The sequence below is a fragment of the Salarias fasciatus genome, chromosome 5 (genome assembly GCF_902148845.1).
Source record: "Salarias fasciatus chromosome 5, fSalaFa1.1, whole genome shotgun sequence".
NCBI classification, from domain to species: Eukaryota; Metazoa; Chordata; class Actinopteri; order Blenniiformes; family Blenniidae; genus Salarias; species Salarias fasciatus.
The window spans coordinates 36,779,567-36,806,924 of record NC_043749.1 but is presented as its reverse complement, the minus strand read 5'-3'; the positions used below and the strand labels follow the sequence as shown (position 1 = coordinate 36,806,924).

Genomic DNA, 27,358 nt, shown 5'->3' with positions numbered 1-27,358 from the left:
GTATGCAGGAATACACAAAATAAAGATTACAGTACATGTGAATGCACTCACAGTTACAATAATTGATCTACAATGGGTTTAACAGCAGACCTCCACATGGAGCTAACAGAAGATAACATTGCTAACAGCAATACACACATACAACTCATACAAAAGATAAACTTTACCACTCTGCAGCCAGGATATAACATAAACAATCACTGTTGTGGGTCATGAAACCATAGCTAACCCCCTTCAGCGTGAAAAGAAGCTCTTCTTGTGATAAAAATGCTCTTACAGTAGCTAGCGGAGTTAGCATTTAAGCTAGCGGAACGTTAGCATGCTAACTAGCCACAACACACAAGGTAATTACTCACCATGCTGATTAGCAGGTGTAGCACTGCTGCTCTGAGCTCACGTGGTTCACAGCCTTTGGCTCAATATCTTAAAATTTAACAAACATACAGTCAGTAGGCTTATATATATATATATATATATATATATATCGATACCTGAGCCACTTCTGAGTTGGTTTGGCTTACCAAATCTTCTTCTTCTTCTTCCTTGGGACAATGGCGGGTGGCGACCAACAACTTAGGTGCATACCGCCACCTACTGTATCTCTGGGTAGATGTATTCGCGAGAGAAAAAAAAAAAAAAAAAAAAAAAACGGAAACCAGACCCTTATGTAACTGTTGTGAACCCGTCCCGGCAAGAACACACTCTGAGGCACGTCTGAGATGATGTGATTCTTTATGAGTAGCTGCAATGAGCACTGCAATGAGCATAAGAAAACACAAAAGGCATGTAGTTAGCACTTCTTCTGGCATCTGACATCGGCAGCAGCAGGCTTCAGGACTGCTGAACTACATCACATATTAGTCTTTTTCATTATAATGAAATACATTGGAAGATCTGACTTTCACATTCCTTCTTATAATGGTTTTAAAAGTAGACATTTTACCAGGTGATCGTATAGTGATTTTAACATTAATGCTTTTACAATGAATTTCATACAATTGATCTTAATTAATTTTTAACCATCATCATCCCTTTTTATACTTTTTAGATAGAAAATGTAAGTCAAGAGAAGTAAATACTAAATAGAAAATACAAGAGAACAACCATTACTCAAAATCAAATCAATAATATATCTTACAGTTCCCCCTAGTGGTCACTAGAAATATTACAATGCACATTGTTTCCTTAATGGCGGATGGCGCAACAAAGAATACAACTCTCTGAATGTCTGACTAATTACAATGAGTACAAAACATTTAATGCAACAACATTTACCTGCAATGAGCATAAGAAAACACAAAAGGCATGTAGTTAGCACTTCTTCTGGCATCTGACATCTACAGGAAAAGAAAAGAGTTGACTTATGTAACAAAATAGACCATAACACTAACGTGACTCGTGAGTTACAACAGACACAGAACGAAAATACAGTGGACGATTTGTCATGTCAGCTTTAGAACATTTTATAACAATATTTTGTAGAGAAGGACCGGAGTCTGTCTTACCGGCAGCAGCAGGCTTCAGGACTGCTGAACTTCTGGTTTCCGGTCACATTCATAGATTTGACAGCTGCCAGTAGATGGCGCTAACTCACTACTCATTGCAGGACAAACTGTATACAGAGACTATTTACATATCTTAGCAGGAATTTCAAAATAATAAATAAGGTAATTCTTCAACCTGTTACACTTATATCTTGTGGAACAGCCCTGTTCCTTTTATAAACCCCATCAATGCCCTACGCCTTTGTGATTACCCCTACCTAACACACCTTGTAGGCTCCATCCCCTTTCTAATTCATACAGCCTGTCCTTCAAAACTGTTCTCTGAGATTCATACTTTTTGCACGCCATCAGTACATGTTCCACACTTTCTTGAACATTACACACGTCGCACTGATCTGAGTCCACTTTACCTATCAAATTTGGATTCTGTACAGATGTCTCCCTGTCCTGTCCTTGTCCCAAATGGTTTGCCATGCTCGCTGTTTCGTTGCTGTTATCATCGATTTTGCTTCACTTTTACCCATTGGGATTCTAATAACATGGTCATCTTTTAATTTTAGAGCCTTTTTTGCTGTTTCATCTGCTATTTCATTACCTGATATTCCTATGTGTGCTGGCACCCAACAAAAAGAAACGACTGAACCAGCTCTCTGCAACCTGAGGAGCGCAGTGTGAATCTCCAGCAATAAATCGTCCCTACAAGTCTCCTTAGCAGTAAGACTTTCCATAGCTGCTGCTGAATCTGAACAGATGACCACTCTGTCAGGCCGGACCTCCTCAACCCATTGCAGAGCGAAAATGATGGCAGCTATCTCTGCTGTGAATACTGACAGGTTATTAGATAATCTCTTGCTAATTATAATACTAAACTCAGGAATATACACACCTGCTCCCACCCGTCCTGTAGCTACATCTTTTGATCCATCCGTATATATACTTAGGTAGCTATAATAATTCTTCTTTACATATTCTTCAACTACAGATGCACCATTAACCCCACTCCAGTAATTCCTTCTGCTAGTCAGATTGATATTTACATTTGGACAAGGCAGAATCCAAGGGGGAACTGAGCCCCAGACCTGTGCTGGACCAACCTCCAGTTCACTGAGCCCATACTTGCTGACTGCAGCATCTATAGTCCACCCAAAGCCTCTACATTTTTGAGTTTGTAAGTACTCCCAGCAGTTATTCAACATGCTATTTGCTGGCTGGTCCGCTCCTGAACCTTTTAACTTTGCCCAAAAAACTAGAGATAGTTTGTTCCTTCTTAAACTCAGTGGAGTCTCTCCTCCCTCCACCAGCAATGCGTTTATGGGGGTTGTTCTCATTGCTCCAATGCTGATCCTGAGAGCTCTATACTGGATCCTGTCTAGCTTAATCAGAGTACTACAAGCCGCTGCTCCGTACACAATGCACCCATAATCAAAGCTTGACCGAATCATTGCTCTGTAGATGCTTATCAGTGACTGTCTATCTGCTCCCCAATCATAGCTCGATATTGACCTCATGAGATTTAATACCTTTTTACATTTTGTCTCTATCTTATCTACCTGGGTTTTCCAGAGGCACTTTTCATCAAACCATAGTCCAAGATACTTGAATTCTTTAACTCTTTCAATATTTTGACCATATATTTTCAGATTAATATTTCTAATATTGCTTTTCTTTGTGAAAATCATATAGCACGTCTTACTCACTGACATTTTAAAGCCCCAGTTGTAGGACCATTCCTCTACTTTATTAATGGCACCCTGAATTATATCAACAGCATAATTAACATTTGTGGCCCTTTTCCAGATAGCGCCGTCGTCAGCATACAGCAGAGATCCTATGCCACTGCCCGTATTCCGAAAAATATCATTGATCATTATATTAAACAATATTGGGCTAACAGAGCTACTTTGGGGGATTCCATTAGAAGTGCTATATTCCTCTGACACTGCATCATCTACCCTTACTTTAAAGGTGCGATCAGACAAATAGTCAAGAATCCAGTTATATAATCTCCCTCCAATACCTATGCTTCCCAGTTTTATAAGCAATCCTTCTCTCCACATAGAATCATATGCCTTTTCTATATCAAAATAAACTATAACCATCGCTTCTTTACAGTTAACAGCTTTTTCTGCTTCATTATTGACTTTCACCTGGGCGTCTGTTGTCGCCCGCCCTCTCCGAAAACCACATTGATAAGAACTGAACAGGCCTCTTTGCTCCAGATAATATGATAATCTGTCAACAATCATCTTTTCCATCCACTTTGCTAAATGAGACGTTAGGGCTATAGGACGATAGTTTCCTGCATCAGCTGAATCCTTGCCAGGTTTACTGAATGGCAGAATAATTGAACTTTTCCAGCTCCTCGGCAGCTTGCCTTCACTCCAGACTTTGTTAAATAGCCTAAGAACATAGCTCAGTGCTTCATCAGGGAGGTGTCTAAGCATTGCATAACATAACTGGTCCTGCCCAGGGGCTGAAAAGCCACTTCCAAGCAGAGCTTTTTTAAGTTCACCCATAGTAAAGTCCATATCTAGCGGAGTAGGCTCCCTATTCTTTTTCTGTGTCACATCTGGGTTTCTCTCTAGGACTTTCTCTTTCCTCAGTCCGTGAACCTGATCCAGATGACTACCACTATGAACACCTGCGAACTTTCTCCCCAGTAAATCAGCCTTTTCTTTATTTGTGACAGCCCGGTAATCTCCATCTATTAGGACAGGAATTTTATTACATTGTTTCTTTCCCAGCATCTTCCTCACCATTGCCCACACCTCTTTTAGCTTGACCTCACTTCCAATTGTAGAGCAGAACTGTCTCCAGGAGTTCCTTTTAGCAGATTTGATAACTTTCCTTGCTAATGCCACCTTCCTTTGATATTCCAAAATGCTGTCTTGGTTACAACTCTTTCTTAGGTTCCTACGAGCACGATTTCTGTCTTTGATGGCGGCTGTACATTCATCGTTCCACCAGGGGACCACTTTTCTCTTATATCCACCACATTTTTTAGGTATAGACTGAGAAGCTGCATTCAGAATCATATTAGAAACACTCTCATTGCATTGCTCGACATCTCCCTGCATAGTCAGCTTCTCACAGAGCTCTAAGCAACATGTCTGGAACTTGTTCCACACTGCCTGGGCCAAACACCATCTATCCATTAAAATACTCTCTTGAGTATACACTTCAAAGTTAACTGAACAAAGAATTGGGAAATGATCACTACCTATATTATTATTCAGGACAGTCCACTCACAGAGGTTGCTTAGATTTCCAGAGACTAATGTTAGATCCAAGCATGACTCGCAGTTTCTTACTATATCCACCCTCGTTGCTTTGCCATCATTCAGGCAGACAAGTGACCTTTCCTCCATCATTTCTTCCATCACCTCTCCGTTTAAATCTGTGTGTTTACTTCCCCAAAGAGAATTGTGGGCATTAAAGTCTCCACACCAGATTTCTCGCCTTTCCACTGTAGCAGACATGTCCAGAAACGTTTGCTGTGTCAGCTTCTTGCATGGGTTGTAAAAATTGACAATTGTAACATCACCTCTGGGGCTGCACACCTTAATCACTACACATTCCTGCTCTCCAGAAGCCCCCGCCATCCTGAAAGCCATACAGTCTTTAATAAATGTTAAGCAGCCACCACCAGGAGACTCTTTCCTATCCCACCTAACTGCTGCGTAACCCGGAAGAACAAAATCCAAGTGTGGTCTTAACCATGTTTCTTGGACACAAATGACATCAGGAGTCTTTTCCATATCTGCAATAACCTTTTTGAATTCTTGACCGTTTGCAATTAAACTCCTGGCATTCCACTGTAGAATATGGAACACCATTAGCACCCTAATCAGCAGTAGTCTCATTTCCATCATTTGATTTAACCAACTCATTTATCTTCCTAATTTCTCCTTCTTTGATCGCTAGGAACTTAATTACTGCCTCCACCACGCCACTGATTCTGTCCCTTCTTCTTTCCCTTCTAACTGCCACTTTGATTATTTGACATATGAAGGCAACCAGGCTAACCTTGTCCACAGTATACATGTCTTTATTGATGGTTCTGGAACCTTCCTCACCTTCCAGCATGCTCTGTCTCAGCGGCGCAGGCGGACCTGAGACTTGCAGTCTTGCGAGGGGGCAAAGGGTTTGACACTGTAGCAGATGGATGACCGACTGTTTCAGTTTGCTTCACTTTTTTGACTGCGTCTGCATAAGACACTTGGTTTATTACTTTATACTTCATAACTTCTCTGGCTTGGATTTGGGCTGGGCAGCCACCATAGGCGGCACTATGCTCCCCACCACAATTACAGCATTTAACTTGAGCCTCTTTGTCACATTTACCATACTCATGCTCCCCTCCGCATCTGGCACATCTCAGTTTCCCTCTACACTGTGAAGCTGTATGCCCAAATCTTTGACACTTGAAGCACCTGAGAGGAGCTGGAATAAATTCCCTGACTTCATAACTGACCAATCCCACAATAACATGTTTAGGAAGAGCATTTTTGAAATCCAGTACCACCGATAAGCTGTCGCTTTTAACACCATTCTTCCTTCTTTGAAGCCGTTCCGCTTTCACCACTTTCCCACCTTTCACTTCTGCAATGAGTTCATCCATGGACACTGTTAGAGGGACGTCCCGAATCACTCCTCTCAGCTTAGCAGCACTCCCTGGAACATGAGCATTAACTTTTTTACCACACAAACAATCCAGACGTAGAAACGCATCTCTCTGTGCTTTATTATTTGCAAAAATCAACAGCCGCTTGTTGTTCAGAAACTTAGCAAACTTAATTTTACCCATTTGTTTTTCGACTTGTTTAGCCATTTTAATCGGGTGGAACTGAACATCTTCTTCTTTAAATGTAATCATCACTTTCCACTCATTCTGCTCATCCCCAGAAGACTGATCATCCTGGCTTGTTTTAGCTCTTCTCGTAGCCTCTTCGACCTCCGATTCAGATGACTGACTGTCTGACTGCGCATTTCTAGTTTTCCTCTTCCTATTAACCACTTGCCATGGGTTCAGATCACCCTCTCCGTCCATACAATCACCCGTCATCGATACAGTCACGTTGTTGTCGCTGTTGCTTCTCGCCAAACTTGCTTCACTTTCATCTTCCGTAATGTCCTCAATCAGTTTCTGGTTTATCAGGTCTCCCCATTTGGCTGCCATCTCTGGCAAGCCAGCAACGAGACCCCGCTCTGAAAACCACCGAGAAAAGTCCCGCCAGCCGTGCTGTCAAACCGTCCGAGCTCCCCAAACGCGAAGCCCAACCGTCTACTTCTGCGTTGTTGCGTCACCCTGTTTTGCTCCTCGAGTCCTCCCTCCCACTCCTAGCCTGCCTTCATGTAGTCTTGCGGGGCCGTACTGGCTACACAACACACACACACATCCCGGCTTACCAAATCTTCAAGTATATTCCACAAAAAGGCTGCTGATGCCACATTAGCTCTGGTGGTGAGGATCTCTTCCAGTCTGCTGTCTGGCTCTCTCCAGCAGAAGCTGCGTGCAGGCAGACTGGAGAGAACCCCGCCCCCAGTGGCTGGGAGTGGTAATGCAAATAAATGGTGATTGCCTGTTAAACATATCAGGAATTGTATTGTTTTTCTTAGTTATTTTCTTTTTTATTTATTTTTTTTTTTTTAGAGTTTTTACATTTTTAATGAAAATATTAAAAAAAAAACAATTTATGTTTTTAATCACAATTCATCCTTATTGAGACATAAGGGTTTTTAATCAGTATTCATCTTTTTGATTTTCCATGTTCTTAACACTGGGTTACATGAGTGTCAGTGATTTGATTATAAAATGTATCTGAAGCATCACCACGCAGTGAGATCCAGGGATTCCTCTCTGGTGGCACAGTGAAACTGTCCACATGGTCATGAAGCCACTGCTCTCACAAGGTTTGCATGTATATAAATGTAAAATTGGCACATGAAACCTTATGTACTGAACATGATTGTGTCTGACAGAGGTGCAAATGAAAGGTGCAATAAGTAATGTGATATAATGTACCCCCCCCTTCCCCCTTCAGAGAGCATTGTGCAGGTCGCGGCGCACATGCATGTGGCCAGTGTCATGCACATGCAGCCGGCAGCCGATGGTCCACTTGTGTCAGATGTGCACAATCGGCATTTCGCGCACGTGGCATGCATGCACTCAGCCAACAGTGTGGTCAGAAAATACGAAATGTTGTCCTGTTTGTTTGGCAACCACAATTATTATATCAGGGTGCTGATCTTTCAAAAAGGGCAAAACGGACTGTGGGGCAATAACAGGAGGCAGGTGAATATCTACTCTAGCAGTTACAGCATATGAAAAGTCACTGTGAAGATGAAATTCTCATGCTGTCCTGCTTGCCGTTGTCTCTCAGATCAGCAAACAGCACCTCCAGATGGTGAAGGAGCGCTTCCAGGCCTTCCTCAATGGAGAGACTCAGATCGTGGCGGACGAAGCTTTCATCAATGCTGTCCAGAGCTACTACGAGGTGGGTTTGCATAGTTTATCTTTAATGATGTTAGCTCATTAGGCACTGATTGCATGTGAATCAGATGCTGCTATTTGATAGGCCACAACCTCTATTTTGTGTGGCTGTGGCTCATTTCGGAGCTCTGTTTTTTTTTTTTTTTTTTTCCTGTTAATCAGTGAGACAAAATGCTAATTTGCTTGTGGGAAGGAGATCCCGTGAAGAGTGCTAGGACCACTGACCCACCAGTGCCCCGGAGCGGCAATGCGATGTTGGGCCGCTGCCCGCTGGTTTGAGGCCCTGGACCGTAGCAGCATCCGTTGAGCCCGGCCCCAGGCGCACCATCGAGGATGCAGAAGGAACCTGCACCTCGTCCTTGAGTGAGGAGAGAAGAAGAAGCTGGAATCCCATAAGCCATTCAAAGGGTGACATCCCAGTAGTGGAGCATGGCAGGGAGCTGTGGGCAAACTGCACCCACAGCAGCTGTTTGACCAAAGAGGATAGCCTACATACTGAGAGACGAGCATCTGGAGTCTGGTCTCCAGCTCCTGGTTGAGTCTCTCCAACTGCCTTCTAGTCTGGGGTGGTAACCAGAAGACAGACTCATCGGCATCTCCAACTGTTGGCAAAAAAAAACCTTCCAGAAGCTGGAAGTGAACTGAGGGCTCCGGTCCAACACCACATCCACCCCAGTGGGTGAGGAGGGGGTGTCTATTGATGCCCGTTGTCAGCAAGGAGATGATGGAGATGGCTTGGTTTTCTGTGGGAAACAAATAACACAATCCTTCCTCGGATGGAGGTCCCCGAGAGGAGGTGAGTAGGACAGTCATAGAGGACGTAAGGAGGTGGCTCAAATCTTACTAGAGGGAGTCAGCAAAATTTATTAGCGCTTTTCCCTGAACAGTCGTCACAAAGTGCCTCACAGTGATAAAATCAAAAAAAGATCAAACATAGCACAATACATAAAAAATAAAGCAACAAGAGATCATATAGACTCCAGACACTGTGCATCTCCCCGAGTCGGCTGACATCAGGATGTCTGGACTCTTCCAGCAGGGCAGTCTCTGTACAGTGGTGTTTACGGAAGCCTGACCGAAACGAGCCGTAGATGTTATGCACTTGTAAAAAAGATGTGAGCTTTTTCGCCACCACCTTTTCTAACATTCTGGACAAGAAGAGTAGTTTAGATATCAGCCTGTTGTTCTTAAAGCTGCACTAAGGAACTTTCAGTTTTCGTTGATTTTGGCGGCGCCAGTGGACAAAAGCGGTAGTGTTTTGTCTGACCGAATACTACAGTTCCCATGAGGACTAGCACATGGCGTGGTAAAATGCTGCTCCCGGTGGCGTGCTGTCGGACTGAACTCACCTTCATTTGTTTCCAGTAGCTGTGTGAAGGATGGATAACGACGAGGTAATGAATCTAATGGTGGATAAACAATGTTATATCATGATGTGACGCATGCCATAAAGCAGTCCGCACATTTGGAGTGTTTTCGTGTGCAGGGTTCCTACCACCCTCCTCACAGCTGCTCAGTCCAAGTGAAGCAATACTGACCCCCTCAGCCCGTGTCAGAGGGGTCATTCAACTAGCTGTAAGTCGATGTATCATCACAAAAGATATTAAAATATTTTATTAAGGTTGAAAAGTTCCTTAGTGTCGCTTTAAGTTCATGTTGGTCCAAGTTCGGTTTCTTTAGTTTGGGCTCTACGACTGCATGCTTGAAGGTGGAAGGAAACACACTAATGGAGAGCGACAGGTTGAACATTTTGGTCACCCATGGTCCGATTGCGTCAAAAATACTCACTAAGAGCTTAGATGGTAACACATCTACAGGACTGGAGGAGGGTTTCATCTTCCCCATCAGTGCTGAGACGTCTTCAGGGCATACGGGAGTAAAGGAGGACCAGACATGTAAAGGCAGTTCGACATGACCTGGACTGCACAAGGAAGGTGCTGGGATTTTATCTTTTATGTCTCTGATTTTATCAACAAAGACGGTTGAAAAATTGTTACTATCAGCCTTACAGTGCACCGGGGCAGCCAGAGGAGCAGGAGACACCATGGAGCTTATGGTGTCAAACAACACTTTGGGATTTTTCTTACTCGATGCTATCAGAGCAGCAAAGTATTTGGATCTTGCCGCCTTAATGGTTTTATTTAAGGAGGACATTAAGTCCCTGAGGTGTAGTCTGTGGACCTCAAGCTTCGTGGATTTCCAGAGGCAATCAGTTTTCTAAACACAGTCTGTTCAGGCTCAAGATGTTGCCCTTTAACCAGGGAGACGACAGCTTTCTGGAGACATGGCTAGATTTTAATAATGCATTGGTTTTATATAGCGCTTTTCAAGGACAATCAAAGACGCTTTACATTGCATTATTCATTCACACCATACTGGGTGGTGGTAAGCTACTATTGTAGCCACAGCTGCCCTGGGGCAGACTGACGGAAGCAAGGCTGCCAATCTGCGCCATCGGCCCCTCCGACCACAACCAACCATTCACTCTCACAACTTTCATACTACAAATACATACATACAACGTGGGTGAAGTGTCTTGCCCAAGGACACAACGACAGTTTTACGCCTGCGGGAGCGGGGATCGAACCGCCAACCTTCCGGTTATAAGACAACCTGCTCTACCAACTGAGCTACTGTCGATTTTAGTGGAGCCACTCGGTCTATGATGGAGCCACAGTTGAGTTGAAAACGGCACATAAAGCCATCAGCATCAGAGCAGTGGGTCGGATCACGAGAGTCAAACAAGGCACAGAATCTCTCAGCTGGGTTTCAGTGATGGTCCTCCTTTCTACCTTTGTAGAGGCAGGCTGAGGTTCGGGTTGAATAATCAGTTCAAAAAACACACAATTGTAGTCACTCAGATGGACATCTTCAACACACACATTTCCAACATGGAGGCCAAGTGACAAGACCAGGTCTGGAGTGTGACCTTTGCTGTGGGCGGGGCCTGACACATGCTGCTGGAAATTAAAGGATTCAGTCAGAGATAGGAGCTCAGCTGCTGGGTTACATGAACCATCATCAACATGCAGGTTGAAATCTCCAAGGACCAAAACTTTATCCAGTTTTATGATGGATGATAGGAAGTCATTGAAGTCATTTAGGAAGACAGCAGCAGGACCAGGAGGGCGGCAGATCAGGAAACAATGAAATGCATTAGAGGAGCCAACTTTGATCATTTGGGACTCAAAGGAAGTGTAGTGGTCAGTGTTCATCATTCTGCAGGTGTACCTGTCCCAGTACACAGCAGCAAGACCCAACACGGTGACAGGGGCGGGGCCAACCGAGGACTGAGCATCCAGCAGGACACAGCTCCTTTAGGTGGGGGAACTCCTCGTCTCTCTGCCAGGTCTCCATGAGGAACAGGAAGTCCAGGTTTTTACTGGTAAACAGTTCGTTCAGAGAGAAGGATTTGTTTGCGATAGAGCGTTCAGGAGACCAATACGACCTGATGACGTCAGTGTGCTCATGTCAGCTGTGTCCAATGGGATTGGTCCCAGCCACCACCCGCGATCGCATGGTGTCCGGCTCCACCGGCGGCCGTTTGCCGGCTGTTTCTCCGCCGTTGCAAACACAGTCCAGGATAATCCCGATGACCTGGCAGCGCAGTCTGACGGACAGTGTTGCAGCTTCGGGGCATCTGGAAGCAGCAGTGAGGAGGGTCGAAGATCGCACTCCGTCGGTGGATTAAGACAGCAGGCGTCTGAGAAAGTGGGAACAACGGGCCGGATATATCACGGACGCGCATTCACCTGGAGAAAGAGGATCTCATGACGGGATGGGGGCCATTCCAGCAGCTGGATCGTCTCAGAGCCTTGAGTTTTACCAGGGTTCCAGCTCTATTCCTGCGTCTCCTTGGGTGTCCCCCTCCTAAAACCTCCTGGAGGTCTCAGTATGCCCAGGGTACGGAGGAGAGACGTGGAGGTGCGCGGACATTGGGAATGGTGATGTTGAAGACGCCTACCTTGGCAGGTGTCCCCTCAGGACAGAATGCTGCCTGTTAGCCAGTTAATTTGAGGCTCGTGCTCTACACGTGCCACAGGTATCCCAGGATGAGCGGGTTGGAGGAGCATGCCACAGTGAGAAGGCTGCGGTGCTCTGGGTGGCCATTCAAGAAGTAAGTTTTATCGGCTCTGTCTTCAGGCCATGAACTGGCCATAAACCTTGTGCATTGAGAACTGTTGCCTGAAAGGGGCTCTAAAGTGGCATGAGTAGGATCTCGAGGTGCGAGGTGAGGGACTGGTCGAACAGTTCTGCTTCAGCCCCGGAGTCTGTCGAAGAGACTGAGAACCAAAGAGAGGGAAACTGTAGGCAGAGGACGAATGACGACAGGTGGAGAAGAAACAGTGCATAATACGAGCCTAAACTAAATGATGACGAGGACAGGAGCACACTCTAACTTCAGTTAAAATCCTAGATTTAAAAAAAGATGTTCAGTTTTTATTCTGGGACTGTGAAAATCTTTTGGTATGAGCCCAGCTTTAGTCTGCCTGGAAAATGTTAGGTTACTCACGTAACCCCGGTTCTCTGATAACCGAGTGAGGTATCTCACTATAGGAAACGCCTCCTGGTGTGACCGATCATGGAAGCTCCAATGACACCACGTCTGTCATGTGACAGACCAATCATCTCGAGATGCATGGGCAGCCCGCCCCCCTTATAAGCGGCCCCCGCGCTGCACCCCCCATTCTCAAGCGTAATTCTTCCACCCCACTGATGCAAGTAGGGCAGTGTTGTGAGGTACCTCACTCGGTTATCAGAGAACCGGGGTTATGTGAGTAACCTAACATTCTCTTTCAAACCTCCCTCGGTATCTCACTATAGGAGATATAGCCCACTCCTGGATTTGCATGCTCCGAAGCCCACAAAGCCGCGACCCACGATGAGTCGACACCCTCAACCTTCCCCTAGGGCTAGCACGCAATTAAGATGTACCCACACTCAGGACTGAATGAACCAGAGATGTCTCGGATGAATGTGTGTGGGGATGCCCAGCTGGCAGCGGCACAAATGTCCCTCACAGATGTACCTTTATGCCCCTGGTGGAGTGGGCCCACAGCCTCTCCGGGGGCTGCAAACCACGACTTTCATACGCCAAGATTATAGCCTCCACCACCCAGTGTGACAGGCGCTGGCGCGTCAGGGCCCTCCCCTTATGAGAGGGAGCCCACGATATGAAGAGCTGGTTGCTCCTCCAAAATCCCTTAGTCCTGTCCATGTCAATGCGTAACGCTCTCACAGGACAAAGCAGATTAAGCCGCCGCTCGTCTTCCCCTGTAAACGGCGGTGGGTGAAAAGCGAGCAGCTCAAGCGTGGAACAGCTGTATGCAGAATCACTAACCTTAGGCACAAACGCCGGGTTCGGAGGCAACGTAACCTTCCCATAGTCTGGGGAGAATTGAAGGCAGGAGGCGTGCACAGACAAAGCCTGTAACTCACCTATCCGTCTAGCTGATGTTAAAGACAGCAGCAGGATAGTTTTAAGAGAGAGCACTCTTAAATCTGCACATTCTAACGGCTCAAAGGGCAAACTTGTGAGCGCCTCCAGAAACGTGGGTAAATCCCATGACGGGACCGGGTGTTTACGCACGGGACGCAGCCGACGCGCCCCCTTCATAAACCTCTTAATTAGAGGATGCTGCCCGACAGGCACACCTCCAAAGCCCACGTGAAACACCGAAATAGCGGCCAAATAGACCTTAATGGTGGAAAAAGCTTTATTACCGTCCAATAAGTCCTGCAAGAAGCACAACACATCCGGGACAGAACACTGAAATGGAATGATAACTTTAGTCTCACATCATTTTTCAAACACGCGCCATTTATTGTTATATAATGATCGCGTGGCAGGTGCTCTTGCGCACTGAATAGTCTCAATCACCCTCGACGGGAGACCAGACTCATGTAAATTCACCCTCTCACGAACCAAGCCCAGAGAGCCAGACGTTTGGGGTTCGGATGAAAAATCTGCCCGCACGCTTGCGACACCAGGTCCGTGCGTAACGCTAACGGCCATGGCTGGCCGTGTACGAGCTGTATCAGCTCCGCCATCCACGGCCTGCTGGGCCAGTAAGGAGCTATCAGGATTAATGAAAGCTGATGCTCTTTCACTCTGATCAGCATTGGAGTGATGAGATAGAGAGGGAGGAAAGCATATAGCTGCGCGTTTGGCCACAGGTGCGCAAACGCGTCCGCCCCCAGCGGTGCGTCCCTGTCTCGTAATGAGAAGAATAGGGGACACTGCGCGTTTTCGTGCGATGCGAAGAAATCTACGGACGCCCGACCGAATCTCTCCCACACCCGGAGAAGCACTTCGGGGTTCAGTCTCCACTCCCCGTACAAGGGATTTCCCCTGGAGAGTAAATCTGCCCCGCTGTTCAGTGCATCCGGAAGATGCGCTGCGCGCAGCGATAACAGGTGTTCGCTGCTCCATAATAACAGACTCTGAGCCCGTCTGTGTAATTTTACGGAGCGAGTGCCTCCTTCCCTGTTTATGTAGGCCACTGCTGTCATGTTGTCCGCTCTGACCAGCACATGACACTTTCCCAGGAGGGGCAGAAAATGTCTGAGCGCTAGGAACACAGCCAACAGCTGCAAGTAGTTTATATGAGCCTGATGGAGCGTCGGGGGCCAGGTCCCGTTCACTTACCTCCCCTCGAAAACCGCTTCCCACCCCGTTAACGAGGCATCGGTTGTAACTGTCTTCCTCATCATAACTGCTCTCAACGGGATGCTGGTTGAGAATAATCCCTGGGTCCCTCTAGTGACGGAGAGCCAGGAGGCATTCTGGGGAAACCCTCACCATACGCCTGAGGTGACCTCGTGCGTCCAGACGCAGGGAGGATATCCAGTGCTGAAAATCCCTCATTTTCAGCAGCCCGTGCGGAATGACAGATATTGATGACGCCATCAGCCCTGACAGCCGGAGGCAGTCCCGCAATGACACTGAACTTCCTCTCCGAAATAAAGCCAGGTGTTGGCGAAATTTCTCCACTCGAGCATGGGACAGAAAACCCCGAAATGAAACAGTCTATTTCGAGGCCCAAATACTCGATCCTCTGAGTGAGAGACAAACAGCTCTTTACGGGGTTTATATTGAACCCCAAACTGTACAGCCTGTCCATCAGCTTCCGCGTATCCCTCTCCGATTTCTCTTTGCTGGATGCACAGAGGAGAAAATCGTCCAGATACGCGAACACTCTGAGGCCCAATGCTTGCATCGGGGTCAGGGCTGCTTCCACACACTTGCTGAAAACTCTCGGAGTGAGTGACAGCCCAAAAGGCAGGGTCTGATACTCGTAAGCCATTCCCCTGAACGCAAACCTGAGGTATTTCCTGTGTGTGGGATATATGCTTATATGAAAATAAGTGTTCTGCAGATCCACTGAAGTGAACCAGTCGCCTGGACAAGTGGATCGAAACAGAACCTTGTGCGTGAGCATTTTGAATTTGTATTTTCGGAGGTGTAGATTGAGGAACCGCAGATCCAGGATCAGATGCAATGAACCTCCTTTCTTTGGAATGAGGAAATACCGGGAATAAAACCCCTGATTTCTCTCTCCCTCCGGTACACGGCGAATTCCCCCGCGGCTTACGGCCCGAACGCACTGGACGCGGAAGCGCCGTGCGCGGTAGCGCCGCGCACTGCGCTTCTGATCGCCTCCCATGTTAACCTATCTAACCGGCCGCACCGAACGCGCAGTGGAGCGCCGCGCGCGCCGCGGCTCGCGCTCTGCAGCGCGCCCGCTCCGCTTCGTTCTATTTTTCACGCGAGCCGCGAGCGCCGGGAGCGCCATGTGTCAAGCTGGATCAAGCAGATCGGACCAGACAGGAAGTCGGAAACAGAAAAGGCAAGAGAATCCGGTCAATTTTCAAAATATAACAAATTAAATAACGATTAGTTACGGGCGGTGTTGCTCGTCCGTCTATAATTTGTCACGTGGGTCTAATCACAAGACAGATGGACACACAAACAGACATACGCATGTACGCACCCAAAGACACACACACACACACACACACACACACACACACACACACACACACACACACACACGCACGCACAGCGACAGACATTCACGTGATGCAGAAAAAAAGAGGACAGGAGGAGAAAAAGTCTCTCCACAGGTCACCAAAACACACACATCCATCCTGGCAGAGCGAGACAGAGGGAACAGGGAACAAACGTGAAAACCGAGAGCTGACGGAGTGAGCCGAGTGCAGCCGATGTGTGACCAGCGCGGAGAGCGCAGCCAGCAGATACGCCTCCAGTGCGAACAGCCAAGCGCCGGCGCGGAGACGCGCGCGGTGCGCGCAGCGCCTCCGCTACGCTTCCGCGTCCAGTGCGTTCCCGGCGTCAATAGAGAAGATATTTCGCTCTCTAAAGCCTCCGCGGCTTCCCCTGCAGCTTCTGACGTCAGCACACCGTTGAAGCGGGGCGGCCTCACAGCGAACTGCAGCCTGTAACCCCTGGCAACCGTTGTAAACACCCACGGGTTCACTGCGCAGCTGTCCTCTGTGTTGACAGCGAGAGGGCCCGGTAGCCTGAAGCTCAACAATGGAGCAGCTGCGCCCTCTGGGGGAGACAGACTGTCCTGCACTTCTTGATTTTTCTTTTGTTTTGTGTTCGCTGTGCCCTCGGCTTTATGACTGAGCCTGGCTGCGACAGCTTGTTTTTTATTGAAAAACCAGGAGAAGTGCTTAGTGTGAACATTGCGCTTTTTCCCACTTCCCTTCGAACTGTCCCCGTGGGGCGACGAAGGGGGGAAACGAAACTGTGCACTGGGGGAACGAGTGCACAATTCAGTCTGTGAACGGGAAGACCAAACGGGGCCGTTACACAGCACTGAGTGGAACATTGGTCTAGAACATCCATCCTCCGTTTCTTGGGAGGAGAGGGAAACATGTGACCTGTTCCAGAGGGGCTCAGAGCAGGGATCTCTGTGAGTGCTGACTGCTGAGCCTCTGTGTCCGCGAACCACGACACCTAGGCCGACCGTTTTTTCTTCCCATCCGGGGGGCGGGACGGGCGGTTCGGATCGGTGCCTGGAGCGGCAGCTACAGCGGCAAAGGACTTTTTGGGCCAGTGTTTATGATGCTGAACTCCACGCTGGTGAGACGCTGGCTGCTCAAACATGCGTGGTCTAGAGTCCTTATAGCCGCTGCTGTGCACTCTCGCCACAGCCACGAATCTCTGGCAGGGTGGCGGGGTGAGGCAAGAGGCAACCTTGCGAGGAAGGCAGAGATCAAAAGCTTCTCCCTCCTTCTTCCTAAGGTCACTGGTCTGCTGCATGGCCGTGACAGCATCGCCAAATAAGCCCTTAGCCCTTGACGGGTCAAAGGGAGCATCAATAATGACCTGTTTGTCCTGGTCCAACAGGCTGGAGAGATTCAGCCAGAGCGCTCTCTCTCCTGCCACCGGAGCCCCATAATATGGCCGCAGCCCTGGACCGCACCCCTGGACCGCACCCCTGGACCGCACCCCTGGAGACACGGAGGATGAGGTCCGTGACCACACACATCTCCTCCCATATTTTGGGACTTGGGGAGCCTTTATCCAGGAGGAGCCTTATCTCCTGGAAAAGTTCAGCCTGGTAGACTGTCAGCAGGGTGAAAACATTTAAGTTGTTCACTGACTGGGCTGCTGATTTGTACATCTTTTGAAACATGGAGGTGGAGAAGCGCGCCATTTTCTCCGGGAGGGTGGGGCCCGCCGCAGTGAGCGCGGACCGGTGGCTGGGGTGGAGGTGAGAAGTCACCGCCTGCTCCACTGCCGGGGGATCTCCGAGGCCCCACTCCCTGCTGTGAGCCACTTCCAGGCCGGAGTAACCCTTGACGGGGACTCTGTGGTGAAACGGTTTATCCCAAAACCGCTTCATCTCCTTCATGCACGCTGGGACGACGGGCATGACCTGCTTCTTCGACACCGGGCGAGACTGCAGAATTTTGCCGTCGTATAAATCCCTCTCCTCGCCTTTGTCATCCTGTGACACGGGCCAGTCTATACCCAGCCGTGATGCCGCCCGTTTACACACCTCATGCAGGTCGACCTCCGAGGGTGAAGAGGGGGGTTGGATTCCTCCGCTAACGGAGTTGCTGGGTCGGGATGCCGGAGTCAGCGGGAGGATTGCGTCCTCGTCATCCTCCTCGTTATCGTCGTTAAGGAGGTCCAGGTTATCGTCCTCTGCGTTGTCCGCGAGCGAAGCCTGGGCATGCTGCACTCCCATACAGGCGATGCAGAGAGGATGTGGGTCTCTCTCTAAAATGGTGAAACCGCAAGAGGCCGGGCAGGGACGGGACTCAACGTCCTTTCCCTAGCCGAGGAAGCGGTAGCCATAGCCGACCTCGACGGTCAAACTAAAGCCAAAAAACGCACACTCTCGCGACGAAAGCAGCGAAGTGAATCCTGAGTTGGAAATTCACGCTCGGTGACTACCTTGACGGCGCGTCCGAAGAGCAGTTAAATGAAAATCCAAAATCAGGACCTCTGAGGAGCCAAGTGATGACCTTCACTTGGAAGAAAGCGAGAAGAGGGGGTGCAGCGCGGGGGCCGCTTATAAGAGGGGGCGGGCTGCCCCATGCATCTCGAGATGATTGGTCTGTCACATGACAGACATGGTGTCATTGGAGCTTCCATGATTGGTCACACCAGGAGGCATTTCCCATAGTGAGATATCGAGGGAGGCTTGAAAGAGAACCAATAAAGGGGATGGTGCTGCTGTCCTTTGAGGCTTCAATAGCAGCACTTGTTTGGTTTAAATGTCCGAGAGAGAAATATAACATTTTGGTGATTGAGCAACCATAAAAAATTAACCAGGGTTTTTTTGTGTGATATCAGGGTAAAGATGCACTTTTTGAAAAACAGCATTTTCTAACTTCATGCTACAATTTAGAAAAGTGGGGGCTGTCAGTGGAACAGCTATGAAGACTGCCATTGTTAGTGTAGCTACCGCTTCACTTGAAATGATGGCCAGAGCAGAACCGTATATCATTGTGTATTGATGGCTGATGCAAACTCTAGAGCATTTCCTGCATCATACATGTGGAACTCCTCAGAAATCCACTTTTCTGCTTTAAGCATCTAATTTCTGTCACAATGTAGAAAAAAGATGTCTTCAGATAATGTTTTGAAAACAGGTTGCAGAAGCTCCCAAAGCCTTTCAAGTGACAGAAATGTTTCTGTGCTTGTGGAGGCTCAAATTCATCAACCAAGCAAAGTTTGTCTTCATGTTCTTGTGCTGGACCGTCCAACGGACTGTACTCAACATAGTCCTAGGCTTTACTTCTTATTGTCTCATGCTAGCTGTTGCCAAAGCTGTCCGTCCCTGGGAGAGGGATCCCTCCATACTGTGGTTCTCCCCAAGATATCTTCTTTTCCCACTAGGTTTTTGGAGTTTTTTTCTTGCCGGATGTGAGGGTCTAAGGCGGTGGTTGCTTCGTTTTGTCTCGTTACTATAAATTTGACATATTAACATTATGCTTATTCACTGTTTTTATTTTTACCAACCAGTGTAACATCTTGAAGCCCTCTGAGGCAACTGTTGTTGTGATACTGGGCTATACAAAAATACATTGATTGATTGATTGATTGATTGATTGGTTGATTGGTTGATTGATTGATGTTATAATGATTGAAGGTCCTGTTCATGATCCTCACAGAGCTGTTTGGGCAAGCAGATGCCTATTGTCACAGTTGTATTTGAAACATCTTTTGGCTGCAAGACCCTCATGTTTAGCTCACCTCTAAAATGTCTTGGTGAGTCTCGGGGGAGAGGACTTTCTTTGATGTTGACTCTGTGTTTGGGCTTCAGTCTTTTTGGTGTCTTATGCGTTATATGGATGAAGAATTTTTTTTTTTTTTTTTAATTCTGCGTACTGTTTTCCATAAAAAAGCACCATATGTTGGATAAACAGGCCAATGTTGATACCTGAATGGCAAAATGAAGGTGTGACACCTCCAGCCTGAGTGTGAACCTTCTGGTCTTCATTGCAGGTCTTTCTGAAAAGTGACCGTGTGTCTCGAATGGTGCAAAGTGGTGGCTGCTCAGCCAGTGACTCCCGGGAGGTTTTCAAGAAGCACATCGAGAAGCGTGTTCGGAGCCTGCCTGAAATCGACGGCCTGAGCAAAGAGACGGTACTGAGCTCCTGGATGGCCAAGTTCGACACCATCTACCGTGGTGAGGAAGACCCCAGGAAGCACCAGCAGAGGATGACAGCCAGTGCCGCCTCCGAGCTCATCCTCAGTAAGGACCAGCTGTACGAGATGTTCCAGGGGATCCTGGGGATCAAGAAGTTTGAACACCAGCTCCTCTATAACGCCTGTCAGGTTAGTGCATGTCGCCTTTTCTATTCATCTTTCCACCTCATACACTCCCAGGACTGTATAGCCACAAATTGGCTCCATGGTACTGATTCCTTATTTTTTTTTTTTTTTGTCCCCCTTGTCCTGTTCGGCAGCTGGGGCGTGAACTATTGTATGATTGTAGCCTTTTACTATCCGAACATATTTTAATGTTAGCAGCAGGACGAGACTGAATCTCCTCCTGCTGCTGCCTTTATTTAAAGCTGGCATCCGGCATGGCTGAGGACAGGACCGGGACGGAAACGCTCAGAGAGCGAGAGACAGAAAGAGAGAGAGATAGAGAGCGGGGGAACGGGGGGGGGGGGGGGGGGGGGGGGGGGGGGGCACAACCTATGTACAAATTCACAATGCAAAACAGTGTTGTATGCAGGTATGAATATGTATGTGTATCTATATGTGGAAAAAAGGGGTGGACCGTATATGTTTTTCTGTTATGCACACACACACACACACACACACACACACACACACACACACACACACACACACATACACATGTCATACACACCAAATAGCTTACTCATTAGTTGTTTAGTTTCTTTTTTTTTGTTGTTGTTGTTTTGTTTTTTTTGTTTTTTTTTTTGTTTTTTGTTTGTTTGTTGTTGTTGTTGTTTTGTTTTGTTTTGATTCCTCTCTGTTTTCTGTTGTGGCTTGTCGTGTTGCATGTCTCTGTCTATCTGTATTGTTTGTTCATGTTTGCAATTAAAAAAACAAAACAACAAAAAAACAGTGTTGTCGACGCACCACACGCAACCAAGAACAATCCCTGCAGCGATCTATGTACTCTGTCAGGCTGGTCGAATCCTCTTCACTGTGCTCCAGGGTGAACCTAAAACACATTAATTTCTCTACTTCTACGACTTTTTAGAGCCGAGTTAGTGAAAACAGTGCAATTAAAGCTGGTGTCCGGAGTTTCCGTTCGTTTCCAACGTATGTATCATTTTTCAACAGAGCTTAAATGTGTCAGTCTGGTTCGATACTGCAATATAATATTAGCATAAAGCAATATAAAAATGTATTTATGAGCCCCGCCCTCGTCTCATAGACCACCATGTTATCCGAAAAAGCGCCGGTCAGCTTCAGCCAATAGATTTCGAGCTTCCGCATTCTCGTGCTGTCAATCAAAGTGTGGAGCAGCCAGAGAGCACGGCCGCTCGCCCAGCAGAGGAGAGTTAGCTCCACAGCAGCCGCCGCGCTCACCTCGAATATATCCACTGTCTGCTGAACATCCACCGTAAACAGCTGAACATGGAGGATGCTGTAGGATTCGGAGGCTCTCATTTTCACCCGACGGATAATAGCGTGCACAATTAAGGGGGCGTGGCTTGGTCGCTCATGAAAGCAGAGGGAGGGCGGAACCTCCAGACATTGGATTAAAGAAAAAACCTCTCTCTTTCAAAACTCCGGACACGAGCTTTAAGTAAGCAAATGAATCTGTCAGCGCGCTTAGTTTGAATCTGCCGTCTAACAGGAAGTGCGTCACCACATCACACATCCGATCTCAAAAACTTTGTGGGAATGATAGTACTGATTCCTAATCTGATCTTTATCATTTGTAGTGCTAATAAAGTCAAAAATCATTCACTGATACAGATATCATCCATCTTCCGTTTTCCACTGCTTATCCAGGACCAGGTTGCGGGGGCAGAGGTCTAAGCAGAGATGCCCAGACTTCTGTCCCCAGACTTCCTGTCCCCAGACTTCCTGTCCCCAGACACTTTCTCCAGCTCCTCTGGGAGGATCCCAAGGCGTTCCCAGTCCAGCGGAGAGACATAGTCTCTCCAGGGTGTCCTGGGTCCTCCCCGGGGTCTCCTCCCGGTGGGACATACCCAGAACTCCTCCCCAGGGAGGCGTCCAGGAGGCATCCTAAAGAGGAGCTGAGCCTCCTCAGCTGCTCCTCTGGATGTGGAGGAGTAGCGGCTCTACTCCCAGCTCCTCCCTGGTGACGTAGCTCCTCCCCCTGTCTCTAAGGGAGCGCCCAGCCCCCCTACGGAGGAAGCTCATTTCAGCTGCTTGTATCCGGGATCTTGTCTTTTTCGGTCATGACCCAAAGATCATGACCATAGATGAGGGTGGGAACATAGATCGACCGGTAAATCAAGAGCTTCACCTTTCAGCTCAGCTCCTTCTTCACCACAACGGACCGATACAACGACTGATCACTGCAGCCGCTGCACCGATCCGCCTGTCGATCTCTCCTCCATCCATCCTCCACTGTGAACAAAACCCCAAGATACTGATACTGAAACTCCTCCACTTGGGCCAGAGTCTCTCCACCGACCTGGAGAGGGCAGACCACCTTCTTCTGGTCCAGGACCATGGCCCCAGATTTGGAGGTGCTGATCCTCATCCCTGTCGCTTCACACTCAGCTGCGAACCGCCCCAGTGCATGCTGCACAGACATCATGTATTTAAATTTATTTGTGCTGTGATTCAATTTGACTCTCTATTTTGCACAACACAGCAAGGTTAAAAAAGAAATGTATTTTATATTTATGCTTATCATATTTAATGTGTGTAGTAGGGCTGTTGCGGTAAACCGGTATTGACAATAATCGTGGTATTAAAAAATGAAATTTCAATATCGTGTTCAAAATGCGCACATGATAATATCGCATAGAAGATCTAGTGCTACTTGAAACGTGTTGAAGTGTATTTTCAAAATCCGCTCCTGTTCTTCCGCCCTGCTTCGTCTCCCTCCTGCAGCACCCCTCCCCCTCCCCCTCTCATATAAACACAGCAGAGCAGCGGTAGCGGCACGGCTCCTAGCTAGCGTGGCTCCCAGTTAGCGAGCGTCACGAGTGAACTAAACGTGTCGGCGGTGGCCGACAACGACAGCGAGACGCTCTAACCCGAAAAAAGTGTGTTTAGCAACACTGACTGCACGTTTATGCAAGCCGGGTAGCAGTGGCCATTTTACAAGTCTCAAATAAAAAAAAATTTACTTTCATTCTTTCTACTTTTGTTGCAGTAAATTTGGTGAATAACACATTTGTTCCCCCGGATCAATGTGAGGTTCTTCCTAAGAGTCACATATTCTGTTTCCCTCAACTACAAATCACACATTGCAGAGCTGCACTGACATATTTGGTGAAAAAACAATCTGTACATTCAGTCACTGGAGAAAAAGACAGAGCTTGACAGAGATCAACAGAGTCCACAGCAATTAGAGGAGAGGAGCTCTTGTCCCACACACCTGACAGAGACTACCAAACAGTTAATAAGGTCTAATGTGTTCACGTTCATGTCAGTCAGGGTTTGGATGCTGCACAAGGAGGTTTTATTTTAGGATAAAGACAAGTCAGCTGACTAAAAGCCATTTCACGCGGATGTGGATCAGATCCAGAACGGATGCGCAGCATAACATTACATCACACAGCAGTAACTCCAAGCAGAGACAAATGGCTACAAGAATTAGGACTTGGTCTCCACGAATCCCTTACAGTCAGTGACTCATCTACTCCAGAGATCTCTTATCGCATCAATTTGCCACCTTCACAGACTCAAGTCCTGTTAACCAGATGAGGCAAGAAAAAAGGTGGAGTAAGAGCCAGATTAAAGTGAAAGCTGTGTAAATGGCGAGCGCTCCCCTTCATTATCCTTCCTAATGTGTGCTCACTCCGTAACAAGTTTGACAAGCCACAAGCTAACGTCAATCACTTGTATGAATGCAGGACACTGAGATGTCGCCAAACAAGACCGACTTTAAAGCAACATTAAGGAACCTTAATAAAACATTTTAATATCTTTTGTGATGATACTTCGACCTCCAGCTAGTTGAATGACCCTCTGTCACGGGCTGAGGGCGTCAGTGTTGCTTCACTTGGACTGAGCAGCTGTGAGGAGGGTGGTAGGAACCCTGCTCACTAAAACACTCCAAATGTGCAGACTGCTTTACGGCGTGCGTCACATCATGATAGAACATTGTTTAGCCACCATTAGATTCATTACCTCGTCGCTATCCATCCTTCACACAGCCACTGGAAACAAATGTAGGCGAGTTCAGTCCGACAGCACGCCACCGGGAGCAGCATTTTACCACGCCACACGCTAGTCTTCATGGGAACTGTAGTATTCCTTCAGGCAAAACACTACCGCTTTTGTCCACTGACGCCACCGAAATCAACGAAAACTGAAAGTTCCTTGGTGTTGATTTAACAGCCTGCTGTATATCAATGGCTTTGCCCCCCCATGAGACTGGACAGGCACGGAGAGCTCACCAGTAAACAAGATGGCGGCGGTGTCTGTCAACAAATGCTGGTGTTCCACCGTCTTTGTGAGGGAGAAACTTATCACCACAGACGTCTTGCTTTGTCTCTTCGATTTACTCAGGGAGTTTCGACAGCTTTCTGTCATTCTGGTTTTTATCCATCCCAAAGGTAATGACACCATTGGCCACTGAACATATGAGCTCACTTAACAATCTGAAACATATCTGCCCCAACTCACCAACGTTTATCCTAGGTGATTTCAAACACTGCTTTCCCTGGGAATCCCTGGAAGGTTTTCAACAATATATTACATGTACCACACACTTGGGGAAGAGGCTGGATGAATGCTGCAGGTCAGTCTCAGATGCATCCAGGTCTGTAGCTGTCACCCCACTCGGCCCTGCTGACCAAAGGGCTGTTCTGCTCGTTCCAGCATACATTACCATTATACCAAAAGCCAATACAGTCATTTGTAACATGAAGCAGTAGACAAAAGACATTATTCTAGCCCTGCAAGGATACTTTGAAGCTACAGACTGGAAAAACCTTCTAACTCCCTCCAACAACATCAGTGAGCAGGCCGACATCATCTCTTCCTGCATCTCTTTCTGTGTGGACAGTATTTCCCCTCCAAAACTGTCACACTCTTTCCCAACAACAAACCTTGGACGAAGAAGCTCAAATAAACCATTGACACTGGTTTTGAACTCGAGAAGAAAGAGGTCAAGCGCGCCATAAAAGCAGCCAAGTTGAAGTATGGAAGCAAAGTTCAGGATAAATTCACTGAGGGGAACCTCCGCTCAGCCTGGCAAGACCTGAAGAACAGCTGACAGGGTTGGGTAGTAACAGTTTACATGTAACAGCGTTACGTAATCAGGATACAAAAAATTGTAACTGTAATTAGTTACAGTACGCGCAAAAAATATGTAATCTCGTTACAGGTACTTCTGATAAAAACACGGATTACTGAGCAGGATTACTTTTGAAAATCAGACCAGCAACAACAGACTCTGCGCCGTATACAGACGTTGTGCCACTTTACAGCACTTTACAGCACTTCACGGCACAAACCGTCACATCGTAGATCTATAGTATATAATATATAGTATATAATATAAATGTGTGTTAACACTGTCAGTCCAGCTCCTGGTTCTGCTGCTGGACAGTAGAACTACTAGAGGAACACAGTCTGAACTGATGGTTCTGATCCTGAATCAGAAAGAAAGAAAGTCAGATTCTCAGTAGGTTTAGAGGTTAAAGGTCATGTTGTTGGTATTAATTGGGGCTCCTGAGCAAACTCAACTCTTTTGGAGTAAAAAAGAACAGCCTCCAGACCCCTCTATAGAGAGCACCATTACCTTCTCCATCACCTGCTGACTCTGCTCAATCAGCTTCCAGAACAGAAACTGCCTGCAGAGGACTGTCTCTGCCTACTCAAAAGCCAGAGGGCCGCCTCTCAGGACTCTGTCTACAGTGCAGTTAACATGAAGCCTGGCAAATGAAATCATCCATAAACACTTCCATGCTCTCTTCTCTGCATTTGAGTGGCTGCCTTCTGGTCAACTGCCTCGCTACCCTGCAGGACATAGAGGTGGAACGATGCCTTCATATTAGGGCTGCAACTATTACTCGAGTAACTCGAGTACCTCGAGAACAAAAAATGATCAAGGCAAATTTTACACCTCGAGGCTTCGTTTAATTAACCTAATGTGACGATGAGGTGGTGCGTACATTTGTGTGTGTGTGTGAGAGAGATGTGGCGTGCGTGTCACTGGGATTGTTGTGATTGGCTGACATATCCAAGCGATGCTGGACCAGGTCCTGACATCTCTCCCATCATGAATTCCTGTCCACTGGGGTCCTCGCGCAGCCTTATTTTGTGACCGCGTTGCGTGTACGTGTCGGTCGCGCCAGTATACACTTGCGCCAGAGCGCCACAGCAAACAAACCATGCAGGAAAGTGACTCTGAAGCCATCAGGCTTTTGCTCTGTCTACAGAAACTTACAGAGAATGAAAACTGGTGGACGGAGAGAGCAGACTCTGTCTGGAGGGATGAGAAGGTGTGCTGACAGAAGTGAAAGTATCTAATCGCTCGAGCGCCGCCCTGCGATTCAGAAACAGAAGAAAAGGCTAAATAAACTTTAATACTAAATGATAATGGATTAACAATGTATATACTTCATTTTCTATAAATAATCTGTAATAAAAGAGCAGATAAACAGTCCGGACCAACAGAAATGCTCCCCGAGGATGCATGGATCAGTGCGCATGCGTGGAACGCGCACCACCTGACCCAAAATGTAGAGTACTCAGTTACTCGAAGAAATAATCAACAGAGTACTCGATTCCAAAAAATAGTTGCAGCTCTACTTCATACCCATGGCATCCCCAACTCCTCAACTCATAATCCCAAATCCCCCCCTCCCCAACCATATCATGACCACCACCACCACAACATGTATGGACCTCAATGAACACCACCTTGTAGTGCTCTCCCATTTTGCAATAAACGATATTACTTTTTTCCTTCCCTATCCATCCATCCATCTATCCAGTTTCTACTGCTTATCCGGGGCAGGGTCGCGGGGGCAGCAATCTCAGCAGGGATGCCCAAACTTCCCTGTCCCCAGACACTTCCTCCAGCTCCTCTGGGAGGATCCCAAGGCATTCCCAGGAGAGCCGAGAGACATAGTCTCTCCAGCGTGTCCTGGGTCTTCCCCGGTCGAGGTCCATGGCCTCGGATTTGGAGGTGCTGATTAGGGATGGGTACCGAATTTCGGTAATTTT

General features: G+C 47.3%; 1 protein-coding gene across 1 annotated transcript in view; it reads left to right on the top strand.

Annotated features, from left to right (window-relative positions):
* Nucleotides 1–27,358, top strand: part of LOC115388277 (calcium-dependent secretion activator 1-like) — a 374,835-nt gene that overhangs the window by 54,088 nt on the left and 293,389 nt on the right. The window contains 2 exon segments of the mRNA XM_030091341.1: nucleotides 7,889–8,002; nucleotides 19,991–20,323. Of these exon segments, the coding sequence (XP_029947201.1) occupies nucleotides 7,889–8,002; nucleotides 19,991–20,323 (447 nt within the window).